At 41.1% G+C, this 13,838-nt stretch overlaps 1 protein-coding gene across 4 annotated transcripts in view; it reads right to left on the reverse strand.

The window, feature by feature from the left end:
* Positions 1 to 1,512: 1,512 nt before the first annotated feature.
* slc39a14 (solute carrier family 39 member 14) overlaps positions 1,513 to 13,838 on the reverse strand; it is a 31,769-nt gene continuing 19,443 nt past the window's right edge. For 3 of the 4 annotated variants that reach the window (XM_019365570.1, XM_005451527.2, XM_005451528.2), the window contains 6 exons: positions 13,021 to 13,190; positions 8,571 to 8,693; positions 6,351 to 6,524; positions 5,897 to 6,131; positions 5,497 to 5,681; positions 1,513 to 4,784 (listed from right to left, as the gene is read on the reverse strand). In XM_019365570.1, coding sequence (XP_019221115.1) covers positions 4,632 to 4,784; positions 5,497 to 5,681; positions 5,897 to 6,131; positions 6,351 to 6,524; positions 8,571 to 8,693; positions 13,021 to 13,190 — 1,040 coding nt within the window. In that variant the 3' untranslated portion in view covers positions 1,513 to 4,631. The remainder of the gene's footprint in view (positions 4,785 to 5,496; positions 5,682 to 5,896; positions 6,132 to 6,350; positions 6,525 to 8,570; positions 8,694 to 13,020; positions 13,191 to 13,838) is intronic. The other variant, XM_013270885.1, reaches the window with a different exon arrangement.

Genomic DNA, 13,838 nt, shown 5'->3' on the forward strand with positions numbered 1-13,838 from the left:
ATCGCCCCCTGGTGGGCACCAAAGAGCAATGCAAAGAAAGCCAACGCTCTCTCAAACTGTGTAAAAGTCTTGAGCCACACCTAATTTCCTTACATTTGCCACAAAAAGATGGAACTAAATACAGTATATAAGACAAAAACACTTCTAATGAGTTTTTAAGTCAGTGGTTGGTTTGACTACTTTCAATCTTGAACACAATCTAAACTCTTTGGCAGTTTTCTTCTCATTTCTGTAAGGCTTCAGGAATAACTCTCCAGGCTTGTTGAAGGACACTAAACGCTCTTCACTGGATGTTGGCTGTCCTTTGTCCTGTTATCTGCCAAGATGATGTGTTTCAACAGTCCAGGCTCTTGTGAGGCCAGTCCATAAATGATATTTTCAGGTATGCCTTTATTGCACTGGCAGTGTGACTGGGTTCACGGCACGACTGGCTTTACGTAGCTACTGAGATATAAAAAGGCACTCCAGTTAGGAGTAGGAGTTGTTTGTTTGCACCACTCCCCGGTGGGCATCAAAGACCAAAGGAAACAAAATCAGTGTGGTATCGTTCTTTTTTCTTTCTCACAGTAACTTAATGAACATTTGCATATGAAAATGTGTGTGTGCGCATTTAAGGGTGTGTCTGTCCCTATGGCAGCTGGGATAGGCTCTCAGACTTTTGTAATGAGTGCTCAGCAGTGTTGTTACCTTTACTGGTTGTGTGTGTGATCTGAAAAAACACACATACACAAATAAAACTGTTTTGATGGAAGGAGCTTTTGTGTATTTTTGTGTTTAGATGTTTGTGAAAAAGAAGGTTCTAAGAATTGTGTCTTTGCAGGTGTGAAAAACTGTAATGTGCAAATCATAATCAGCTTCATTGTGGTTTTCTGGTCAAAGGCGACCTTCTTTTCCTCAAGAACGATCAAATTTGAATGCTTTCTTTGTTATTAGAGAACTGTTTGAACATCCACAGCCTGAATCCTGTCTGCCACAGTATTTGTCATTTTAAATGCTTTCATGATATTTGCAGATTGGTACATTTCTCCAAAAATGAAGGACCTCAAATAAACATATTCTTCCAAGTCACATAACCTCTTAAATGTGGGGAAGCTCGGTAATCTGAGGACAAAGAGCATTTCATAACATTGATTAACACTGAAGTAATCAAGCTGGCTCACTACTGTATACACAAATACTTTTTTAAAGGCTCCATTTGTGTTTATCATAGCTATACTGTTTGCTTTATTCATGATAAATGTACCAACTAATCATGGCTTTTAATCATTTTTATACAAAAAGAAACTGAAGCTACATCAAGTGAGCTGTTTTCATCATCACTTTGGGCTTTTAGTATCAGCCTCAAGGCTTCAGCAGTCGTGGGAAAATTCAGAATAAAATTAAAATATAAAACATACATACTATATTTATTCATATAAATGACTCTACTTGGTCACTTCTAATTAAACTGGTGAAAAATAAACCAAAAACCCAGCACAGTATCAATCAATGATGACACTTCAACAAATAACATTTCTTGGAAAATGAAATTTATATATAAAAACAATCTCCATGACACACACAGAAGGCTAACGAGGAATCTCATACATGAAATTAGATACTATACTTTTCAAAATGATCCTTTACAAGTCTGCGAGAGCGCTGCAAATATTAAAATGGCCAGAAAGTCCATCCTGTCAGTCGGTCGGTTGGTTCTAGGTCAGCTCCTCGTAGATTTGTCTCTTCTGTCCTCACTCTTGCTTTCTTGTCTTCTCCATCACTATGCTGCAGCTCTAATTTGAACACATCAGTAGTTTTTTTTATTATATTCTATGATCTCCTGCTTGTTCCTGCCTCCAGCCCCTGACCCACTGCTGCCCTGCCTGAGCTCCAACACACATTCACAATTAGCCAAATTCTTACCATTTATTTTTCCTATTCTGGCTTCCTTACTTTTATTAGAAACCCCACAAGTAAGAAACTCTACCCTCCCGCCCCCATGAGCAATCTGACCCCCAATACAACCTCCTAACCTTAATCTTTCTGCCTCATTATTAAACTTCCCGATAAAATGTTCTTCTGTGTTCTGCGTCTGGTTTTTGTTCCTGTTTCTGCTCCAAAGAACCTCTTCTGGTCTCTGAATGTATTATCTGCATTAACTAAGTGGGTATGTTGTCAGTCTGTGTGTGCTGTAAATCCACTGGCTTCAGTTTTAAACACAACATTAACAGTGTGCAGAGCAGAGAGGGTTTAGCTTGTATCTGACCCGTTTATTCTAAATAAAAACTAAACTACGTCTGGATTCATGGTGTGAAGCTAAGCGCAACACTTGATCTTAGATGTAAAGCATAAAATAAATATTTTATGGCTTAAGCAACAATAAATAATCTGTTACATGACATATCAAGCAGCAGTAATACTCGCTGTACCACTCAGGGTACTCTCTTTGTAATGGCTTGCCTTCTCATTCCTGGAACTGCAATGTCGTCTTTATTGTAAACCTATCACGGGTTTCAGCTTCTAGCTCTAATAAATAATATTCTACAGCTCTAATCTACACTCACATTAGGAAAAGTATGTAAAGATGCTACATAATGGATCACGTCAGCTCTGTTGAACTGTCAGTATTCAGATGAGGAAAAATCTTTTTAATCCACCTGTAAGACAAACACAAAAAGCAACCCGACAATCTCAGAACAAGTATCCCACCCCCTCCCGACCATCCAATAAACTATTAACCCCTCACATCATAAACCTTTTTTTTTTTTTTTTTTTTAACAGCATGGCCAAATGTATGTGGACACCCAAACCCAGTACCCCTAACAACAGCCTCTGCTCTTCTAGATTTGTAGTTGTGTCCATCAAACTGGATGGATGCACACACGAGCTCCATCACTGACACAGCTCCTCTGCACAGCGCTGGCAGTAGCTTTTCTATTCGTCTGCAAAACGCGACTAAATGGGTCAAATGAGTAATTTTAAGCATTTAAAGAAGATCTGTTCGGCTGATATCCAAATGCATTTTAACTCTTGAGCTCTAGAGTTGCTGTGCAAGGTTCACAAATCAAATTAACTATTATTTCATTAAGATGAAGGTAAAACTGTTTTAGCTCCTTTTAAGTAAAGAAAAATAGTGTTTAAGAGCTTTTGGCTCACAGGGTTTTAGGCAACTTTAGCCACATTAAACAGAAAATAAGGACAAGTCCTTAATGAAACACCTAAAAATGAGAAAAGAAATACACAGTTTTTGTTTTTTTGTTTTTTTTAAAGAAAGTCTATCCTTGTTTGAGTTTCAGCTGATCTTTGTTTTTTGATCAATAACGTGGTAAGAAAGAAAGAAAATGCAGATGCTGACATGAAAGCTTTTGAGTTAAAAAATATCGTAATCATGTCAGTTGATTCCCCTTAGTGGGATTGGGTTAAAAATGCAGTGTAGACTGTTTCCATGGTTAAATGGCCAAAAACCCCTTTAAAAACTGCCCGGTAACAAAACGAGGCATGGAGTCTGTCCACATACTTTTGGCTGTACTTCTGTTCTTAATTCTGAATAGTTAACACGGATAAGGTCACAGACGAGGTGACGTGTGCGTGATTATACAGATGATTCACCTTACAGTATTCTGTTACAACGACACCGTAAAAGAATAGATAATCTGGGAAAAATAGTCTATGGGATATGTGAAAACTGCAGATCTGCACTCTGAATTCAAGATCAGAAGGAATAAAAAAGCTAAAACTTTTCACTTGCTATTCTAATGAAGGGCACAGATGGTTAACTACAGAGAAATGGCGCCACCGCGATCTGGATGAAGCCACTTAGTCCCTTTTCCGTGTCTGACCCCGGAGTCTTTGGGAGTTCCCGGCTGGCTGACTGACACGTGCGCTTCCAAACATCACTGCGTAGCCCTTCACTTCAATGGTCTGCCCATATTTGGTCTTTACAAGTCAGTATTCATGTGTAAAAAAATATAAAATCGACACACAGACAACAAAGTCCAGCTGGAAGTTGGAACAATTCCAGTTTAAATGTTTTAACATTTGCTTTTTGGTATGGAATGGACAAAAAAAAAAAAAGTGGGGGGACATGTAGTGCCTGGAAATCAAAGATGTTTGGAGAACAGCTGCTGTTACCTGATTGTGCTTTTCACAGAGGATTCATGATATAAACACTCGCTAGGAATCACAACTGGCCTGAGTGGAGGCTCAATGGCATCAACCAGGATGGATGATGAGGATGAAGGTTGAGGAAAGACGCCTGGAGAGCAGTCTGAAGAAAAGAGAAATATCTGAGAGACTGGGTGAGTGTATTGCACATCAAGTATAGCCGTCTTTTGCGACTGCTTCAGTTGATGTTTCAGGACGTTTTCAGGGGCAGCTGTGCAGAAAGGATTGAAACGCTGAGGAGACGGGGCCGTCAAACCCTCGACCTTGAACCTTCTGCATGCAGGAACTGCGCTCAAGCAGCTTCTTGTATAACTTTAAAAGACGATTGCGCGTACCTGCCGCACAACCAAAATCCCCAAAGTCCAGAACCCGAAAAAAATGAGAACAGGAGGAAAAATAGAGGAGAAACTTTCAGCCAGCCTCTCTTCTTTAGGGCTCAGTTTCCAACAGCACAAAGCAGCTGATGGTGACCCTGGAGGAGTCTGCTGCTAGCCCAGCTGTATTTGTCCAGAGTACGTCGTCAGGAGGAGCATGATGGAGAAGCCCGTCAGCAGGCCGGCGTTCTGGATGCCAAAGGTGAGGAGGAAGCTGCTGCCGCCTGCATCCTCTTCCTCACGACTCACCTCGTTCATCTCTGGAAACTGAGACACATAAAACAGAGCGACACTTCTTAAACGTCCGTGTAACCAGGAACAGGTCAACCTTATAAAGCTCAGTCACACTAACTACTACTCCATTATCTTTACCTCTCATTCAAATTTCTTCTTTCAAAGTCCAATACATAAAAAGAACACTCCCCCTTTCCTAACCAGCTGTTCAAACCTTCTGTTTGTGATGGACAGCCAATCAGAAGAAAGCTTTCTTAGAGTGGGAGGAGCAAAAACAGCTTGTTTCAGAGAGAGGGTAATTTGGGAGGCAATCAAGGCTAAGATGAAAAAGAATCATTTAGGATTATTTTTTTATTTATGGGTCCAAGAATAAAAAATGTGAATCTGAAAATTAGCAGAAGAGCTCCGCCTCAGGTTAGCTGTTAGCTTAATCGCACACATTTTAATTTAAATATAGAAACACAACCTAATGTGAAGGATGTAACCTAAAAACTGTAAAAACAAATTGACTAGCAATCAGTGTATAGACTGTATAGTACAAATAAAAGGTACCTAATGAAATAAATTAAGTTTATTACATAGTTTTACTGTTAGAAATAAATCCTGTACTTCTGATTGGAGTTTTATTTGTTGCGGATTTTTATTTCTCAGCATAACCAACTAAACAGCAACATGAGAACATATTTAAAAAGCCCACTACCTCAAGAGACCCATCTGTGTTGATTTAATCTCATAATTCACTGACCATGTCTGCCAGAGCGATGTAGAGGAACATTCCTCCTGCCAGGGCGAAGATCCAGTTGGGAGAGAAGCTGTTACCGGCCAGGATGCCAAAGCCCATGCCCAGGTAGCAGCAGCAGGCCGACAGGAAGTTAAAGAAGAGAGCCTGCTGTATGCTCATGCCGGCGTTCAGCAGGATCACAAAGTCTCCTGGTAGCAGGAAAACATGCATCAGAGTCAGAACAGCTGATGTTTCAAGTAGTTTGTTTTGGGACAGCAAACAAAACACTTCCATTAAATTCATTAAGAAATGTTCTCAGGAGATCTTATACTAAAGGGTCAAAAGGAAAGTAGCTAGGGTTAAGCTTGCAGCCTGATTATCTCGGCATTAGGGACACCCGCCCGCTCAGTCCGCCCTGACTCACCCAGCTCGTGGGGGAACTCCTCGCACAGGATCGCCACCGAGGTGCTGATGCCCTGGAAAACAGAGGCGGTGAACGAGGCCCCGATGGCCAAGCCGTCAATGAAGTTGTGCAGGCCATCGCTCAGTGTGATCATCCAGGCCAGCGTGCCGATGTCAGAGTAGGTTGTCCCCTTCAGCCAATAGCAGCCGCCACCACTGGTGCCTGACCGTCCACCGCTGTCTGGACTCTGAGAGTCCTGGAAGGAGCAGAGGAGGGAAATCGACAGTTCCCACCTTGTAAGTTAAATTTGTTTAGATCTGATTATTTCAACAAGAGTGATTTTGTTGTTTTTAGGTGTCAACCTCCAGTCATAAACTGAAACTGTCCACATATACAAAAGTTAACTCCATTTTCAGTTATCCATTTCATTTTCTGCGTTCCAGACAAGCTCCTCTTTGAGCTGTTACATCCATACCTGTGGTGTCTGTGCAGGGCTGAGCATGAGCTCGCCCTCGCCTGCGTCCACTTTGCCCAGAGCCAGGCTGCTGGCTTCTCCGTTCTGCTGCAGCTTCTCCTTCTCCCCCTCCTCCAAATCCCTGTCAGGGGTTGAGTAATGATCTGCACCGGGGTAGTGGCTGTGGCCGTGGCTCTGAGAGACAGGCAGGAAAAAACTCAGCACGTTCTGATAGACTTATTGTGAGCATCTTCTTCCTGACAGGTGAAATAACCTCAAAATCTGGTTAAGAGGAGGTTCAGATAAGAGATTTCACTTAAAAGCTGAAGATGTTCCTTTTTGCTTTTGTTATATTTGCTGGGACTGAACAGCTAAAAAGGCCGACCATGTGATTTTAACCATTTTCTTCTTCAGTGACTCAGCGAGGTCGAGTTCTGTGAACTAAACTGTCTGCAAACCCAACAAGGAATGTAATCTGCTCAAAAGTGTGTAACAAAGTCGCGAGTAAACCACAGCACACAGCACAAAGTCAGTCTTTCACTCAAGGACACATCACCAGTTCCCAGATCTGAAGCTCTTTTAGGACGTAAAATGTTAGCAGTTAACTAGGTTGGACTAAAAAAGAGCAACCACAAGGTGGAGCAACTGTCCCACAATCACACCCCACAGCTTCTTTTGTTGCTTTGTTAATAAGTCAGAACTGCACCTTGACATTAAAAGACAAGCTTTGAGTATTTGAGTTTATGGTGTTGATCTTTCAAATATTTTACTGTTTTCACAAAACAATGTGTAAAAGAACAAGAAGATGAAAGCAGTCGCAGGCAGCTCAACATATTTAATAACTAATATTTATTAGCAGTGACCTCTGAGCGGCTGAAGCTGTTAATTTATAGAATTTCGCCTGATAAACTAACAAGCTCACTGTTTAAACACCGATGTGTTTCCAACCTCTGGAGGAGAGGATGAAGTTTATTTCCAGGTGGTGTGAACTACGACCTCTCTGTGAGCTTCTACAGCGATTCAAACATTTTATTTACCTTTTAAAGAATGCTTTATCAGGCATCTTCTAACACATGAGCTTATCTAAGGTAATAATCCATTTATTCCAAATATTTTTATTTATTTTTAAGTGGATCTTTTCTGAGCAGTTGAACTTCTCCAGTTTACAGACCACATATTTCACCATCAAGGTTTTCTATTGGTCGCTCCCCTTTGTCAGCACCAATGACTGATGTCCATCCCACCCTATGTGGTGCCTCATTGGCTGTTATGTATGTGGAGTTAAATGATTGGTTCTTTTTTCTTCTTCTTTTTTTAAAAAACCGTCTCTATCGATCTCATTTACCACAATGAAGGCAAAAACATGAATGTCTGTCACATCACACAAAATACAGAAAATGTTGCTGGACTTTTGATCTCTTCAGAAAAAAAAAAAATCTACAAAATCCTCTTTTGTGTGATTAAATGGTTCCTCAAAGTCACGACAAACAAGAATGTTCAGTTCACCTCGTCTTCCCATTTATGTCTAAAGGTCATGAGAACATTTTTAGGCGTCTCATTTTTCACTTTAGTACAGTATGTACAACAGAGTACAGTGCATAATGTACACTGTATTAGCAGTGCCTCTGGCTTCAACTCCAGACAGTGACTTTGCAAACCTCTGTGTCAGTCAACAGGCTGGGATCAAACATGCGATTTGTAAACTGCCTGCAGCGTTGAATCATCACTTTCCCAGTTTTTTCTCTCAAGTTACTGAGACGCCGGCATCCTGTCCACCTTGTTTAACCTGCTGATGCTGCAGAGAATAACTGACAATAAAAATGTAATTGTGTGGCATGATCATGTCAGAGGAAAGATGAATCAGAAACATGATATGCTAGCCTGAGAAAATACTGGCACATGGAGGAATAATCAGTGATAAACTACTCCCCACTCAGCAGAAACATGATGAGAAGACAGGTGTCTGAAGAGCGTTAAAATTCCGTTAAAATAGTGAACAGAGCAAAGCCACCTTATCGTTGGCTTTGGGAGAATCCACAGTCTGGGCTTTTGCAACACACGTGAACCACATTTGAAAATAATTTCTACTCATACTCAGCATTTGCACGTACTTTCTTGTAATCTTGGTGACTGGTTTGAATATGCTTTGTGGCTTCAGCAGGTGGAGAGAATATCTAACAGCCACTATCTAACAATAAAACACAATAAAGTCAATTTGTGTCATTCTTGGTGTAAACTCACCCCGTTCTTTTGCTTTAGTAGCACTTTCAGAACTTTTTCAGTGAAGAAGAAGAGGTAAAAGCCTCCGAACACCACGGCAGACTTGGACACGTAGAAATCCACCATTGGGTCAAATCCAAAGGCCTAGCATGAAGGAAGAAGGTGATGTTAACGCGTGCAGCAATGTGTTACAATTAAGAATGCTTTCATGAAGAGTAGTGGTTCAGGATGTGAGGCCCTGAATCACTGTCCTTTGTTTTTCTTGCAAAAATCTTATTAAATAGTTGAATTTAAGTGAGACTCGACACACAGCTGATTGATGTGTGTGAGACAATTTAGACTATTAATGTCATCAAAAACTGGGGATTATCCTTAATGCTTGTGCTGTCTATGAGGACTATAAACTTTAAAGCACATTACTCTGTTGGTCAGTGGTACATACAATAAAAACTCATCCTACTCACTGTGAAACTGTGATTTATCTCACATTAAGTGAGATAAGACAAAAAAAAAACAAAACCTAGTGATAAAGACAAACACATGTGCACAAGGTTTTGGACAATGACACAGTTTTGATCATTTTACGCTTGTACATCGCCACAGTGGATTTTAAATTCATCAAAATGTGATTTAAGTGCAGAGTTTCAGCCTTAATTCAAGCATTAACTGTTTAGGAATTACAGCCATTTTTATATGTACCACACTTTCTGGACCATAAGGCGCACTGGATTATAAGGCGCATTAAGCAAAACAAAACAGATAAGTCAAACTTTACTCAACTCATTCTTCTTGCATTGATTCATTAATGTTGAATTCTCTGGCAGCTGCTCTATTCCCATGTTGTTGCAGTATATGAATGACCAGTGTTGGGACTAACGCGTTATTAAGTAACGCGTTACAGTAACTACGTTATTATTGTGGTAACGAGCACGGTAACTAGTTATTACGCCAAAACCAGGAACGCGTTACTCGTTACTGGGATTTAGATAGGCTCGTTACTCGTTACTTCGTGTGGTGGATATCGCAGAGCTTCCACAGATTCAATAACATTAGCAAGTGGTGGAGGCCAGCAGGTGGATGAAGGAAAAGGGAGGCAAGAGGAGAGACCCGAAGCGGCCGCCGGTCCGCGTGTCAGGTGAACTGAACTTCAGGTAAGAAGTTATGACCTGCAGTCTATCTGAGTCAGATATAAACCAAGTTTAGGTGGAGTTTATTTTCGGTATGCTGACATTTTCGTACTGCGTGCTAGCTAGCATGACGGAGTTTCTATACAGCTGGGTGGGTGCTATGATACTGATGTTGAACTTTATTTTGTTCATACGGTTAATTATTAGAGTTGCCAACCGTCCCGTAAAAAACAGAATCGTCTGGTATTCAGAGAAAATATTACGCGTTTCGTACTGAGGTGAAAAGGAACACAGTTTGTCCGGACTTCAGCTACAATGAAAAAGACACAAAGCTGAAGCTGCACAGCTGCCTCTTCTTCTCTCATTCTCTCCCCCTCTCTCTCCTGTTTCTACTTCAATCACGAAACTGATCAATGATCAGCTGATCGGCTTTTCTCTCTTGTTTATTTATCGCCCACTTTGCGCCAGAAAGAGGAAACCAGCGGATGTCGCGTTAAACAACAGCAGCACGTTTAAGCTTGATCAGCTGTTGTTAGAATTTATTTAATATTAATTTCTAGTATCAGCTGATGTTTGCTGGAGCCACAGCTGTAAAGCTGCTGGTCATGATGTCGGTTTGGTTATCTGGTGAGAGGGAAACATGCAGATGAAACCAGGAGATGTCCTTACTGAATCATCAGAGCTGAACAGGTGATGGAGAAACAGGTTTACCTTTTAGGTGACATGGATGAGTTGAAGGGAAGTTATGAACTGTTTCTGAGAGACAAATAACACCAGGATCCTTTTCTAAGTAGCTGACAGCTGGTAACTGTGCAGGGGCGGGTCTAGCAAAGTGTTGCCAGGGGGCCAGGTAGGGCATTAACAGGGAAAGGGGGGCACAAGGAAATACTTTTCTTTATTATTCTCATTTAAAATGTCTCGCTTTTAAAAAAAATAATTATCTGAGTCTTGCAACAAACAATTGATAGATTGATACATATATACCATCAGAACAGTGTACATCACTGTCACAACAGTGTTTGTTTTCATTCAAAGGCTTTATGATTTTTCCTATAATGGTGGGCCGGTCTCTAGTCAAAATGCCCGGGACGATTTTTTGTCCCAGTCCAGCCCTGTTTGCAGCTCATCTGCAGTCTGGTGTTACCTACATCTTCCTATTCAGAAGGCAGAATTTCCAAGTTCTGAGTACAATCAAAAGCACCACGACTGCAGTTTTTGTGTTGGATGTAAAAAGCAGGCTAGAATCATGGCGGCGGTCAACGACGGTCCAGGCGTGGGATTTCTCTCGTGGAAATGTGCACATTATTTTTTCCTTTCTATTGGTAGGTGGCACAGTGCACTTGTGGCAAGTAAGCAAGCTAGAAGACTGGCAGTGTGGCTGGGTATCCAGTTACGGAAGCAACACATTAACAAGAGAAGTCTGAGTACTTTCAAAGTAACTAGTTACTAGGGAAAGTAACGAGTAACTTGAAGTAACTGAGTTACTTTTTTAGAGAAGTAACTAGTAATGTAACTAAGTTACTAATTTAAAGTAACTTACCCAACACTGTGAATGACTAACCTCGTATTGTGGATGGATTATCTCAGTTGTTCTCCTGACTGAAGTTTGGTCCGTTTACAGCATCCTGCCATGCGATCGCATTTGTCCCTAACCATCGGGAACCCTCACGTTAACTTTTATCAAGTGGAAAAAAGTTAGCGTTCATCCTCCAGCTTCACTGTGTTTATGTTATGCTAACATAGCTGTGTCGCTAGCGATCACGTAGCACATCATTACATACCAGCTGGCCCAACTTCAGTAACCCTACAAACGTCACTGCTGTTTAGTTTTCTGTCTTCATTTATGTTGGAAGTGATAGCAGAGCTGTACGTTTGAATGTTTCAGAAACCTCTCAGTCAGAACATGCTATATCATGTTTAGGTGGAAGCTAGCGAGCTAACCTCCTGCTAACTTCTAATTCTGTTAAATTTAATAAATCCTGTTTTCATGGATGCCTGGATGTTAAACGTAATTGTTACACCTGGTAAAGCAGCAACGCTGATCATTTTATTAAAGATGAAAGAATTTAGACGGTTTTTAACTCTCAGAGATGCCGCAGTGTTCATTTGACTTTGGGACCTGAAGCAGACGGAGTTTTGGACCCAGATTACTTTGTGAGGCTCCTGACTACGGTAGCCGCAATGCTCCGAGCAGTGCGGCTTCATAGCTTACCAAAGTCGGACTAAAACATTTTTTGACAGGTTTTTGAGCGCTGCCATCTACCACATAAAATCGGTTCAAGGTCAGAAAGCACAACCAGAATTCATACATAAGGCGCACTGTTGATTTTTGAGAAAATTAAAGGATTTTAGGTGCGCCTTACAGTCCGAAAAATACGGTAGTCCCTTAAAACTACAACATTTTAAATGTAAGGACTAGAAACTGAAAGCTGCCTTACTGAGTTGAGATCAGGTGACTGACTCGACCACTGAAGAATATTTAATATATCAATTATTTTTTTGCATGGAGAAACTCTTGGGAGACTTTTGGAGAAACCTTTTAGTAATATGAGCAGAGAGTACAGCCCAGCACACGGTACAGAACTGAGACAAAACTCTAGTGACCCAGTTCCATTGGCAGCCATACATGCCCGTGCTTGTTGGGCATGGGCATGTATGGCTCCACCATGCTTGACATATAATTTGCTACGCTTCTCCAAACTTCTCTCTTCCCATTCCGGCTTCATTGGTCCAAAGAATTTCATTCCAGAGCTCTTCAGACTCTTTCAGATATTTTCTGCCAATTGTAATCTGGCCCTCCTGCTCGTGAGTATAACCAGAGGTTTGCACCTTGCTGGAAACCTTTTGTATTTACGTTGATGAAGGAGTCTCTTGTATGCAGACCCTGACAATGATACACCGACCTCCTTGAGAGTGTTCTTGACTTGGGTGGATGTTGTGAAGTTGTTTTTGTAAACCATGGAAATAATTGTGTGATCATCTGTTTCACTTGTCTTCTGTGGTATTTCAGGCCTTTTGCTGTTGCTGAGCTGGTGAGTCCATGCTTTCTTTTTAAGAGTACAGCAGAGTGTTGATCTGACACTCCTAAATTTCTAAACAGTTAATACAGTACGTTTGTTAAACCCCTTGAATTAAACCTGAACCTCTGCACTCAAGTCTTATCTTGAATGTTTGACTTGAAATACACTGTGGGGGTGGGCAGAGATGAAATTTAAAAAACAAACAAACATGGACCTAACTGTATTTCCAAATATATATTCAATATATTTTCTTTCCAGAAACTACACAGTAGCCCTGCTATAAATGCACTGCAGCAAACTGAGCCTCAGCAGCACCAACACTACCTCTGGGATGAGCTGAAACAGGGCGTTGGAGTAGAGAGTGCCAATGGCCAGGGCTATGAAGTAGAGCAGCAGTCGCTTGTAAAAGGTTTTCTTCATGAAGGGCACGACGCATGCCCCGACCAGCGAGCACAGAGAGATCAGTGTCACGCATAGGATCCCATAGCCCCAAACTGATTAACAGAGGAGAAAGAAGGGGGAAGAAGAGAGAGAGAAAGAGGTAATCAGTTTGGAAATAATCTTGTGGGATTAATGACCAGTGTGTTAATCGACGTTATGAGTTTTTTTAAAAAAGGAGGGAAGACCAAGCAGTTAACTCCCTGGAAAGGAACAATTAAATGAAATCATCCTGAGAAAAAAGAGACATTAAAGGATTTTCAGAAACAGCGAGCCGATAATCCGCTGAAAACAGCTGAAGTGAGACCACCTTTTACTTGTATTTGAAGATAATCACTGGTTCCCCATTTTCACTGATAAAAAGACATTATTATGGTTTACTCCAATCTTGAGCAGTCACACACACACACACACACACACACACACACACACACACACACACACACACACACACACACACACACACACACACACACACACACACACACACACACACACACACACACACACACACACACACACACACACACACATTTTCGTTTTCATATCTTAGTGAGGACATCTAATTGACATAATGCTTTCCCTAGCTGCTTACCCTAACCTAACCCTAACCATCAGAAATGAATGCCTAACCCTAACCCCAGCCTAAACCAACCATAACCTAGTTGTAACCCTGACACTAAAACTACATTTTGAGCCTCAAA

Source organism: Oreochromis niloticus, linkage group LG12 (assembly GCF_001858045.2).
Source record: "Oreochromis niloticus isolate F11D_XX linkage group LG12, O_niloticus_UMD_NMBU, whole genome shotgun sequence".
In the NCBI taxonomy this organism is placed as follows: Eukaryota; Metazoa; Chordata; class Actinopteri; order Cichliformes; family Cichlidae; genus Oreochromis; species Oreochromis niloticus.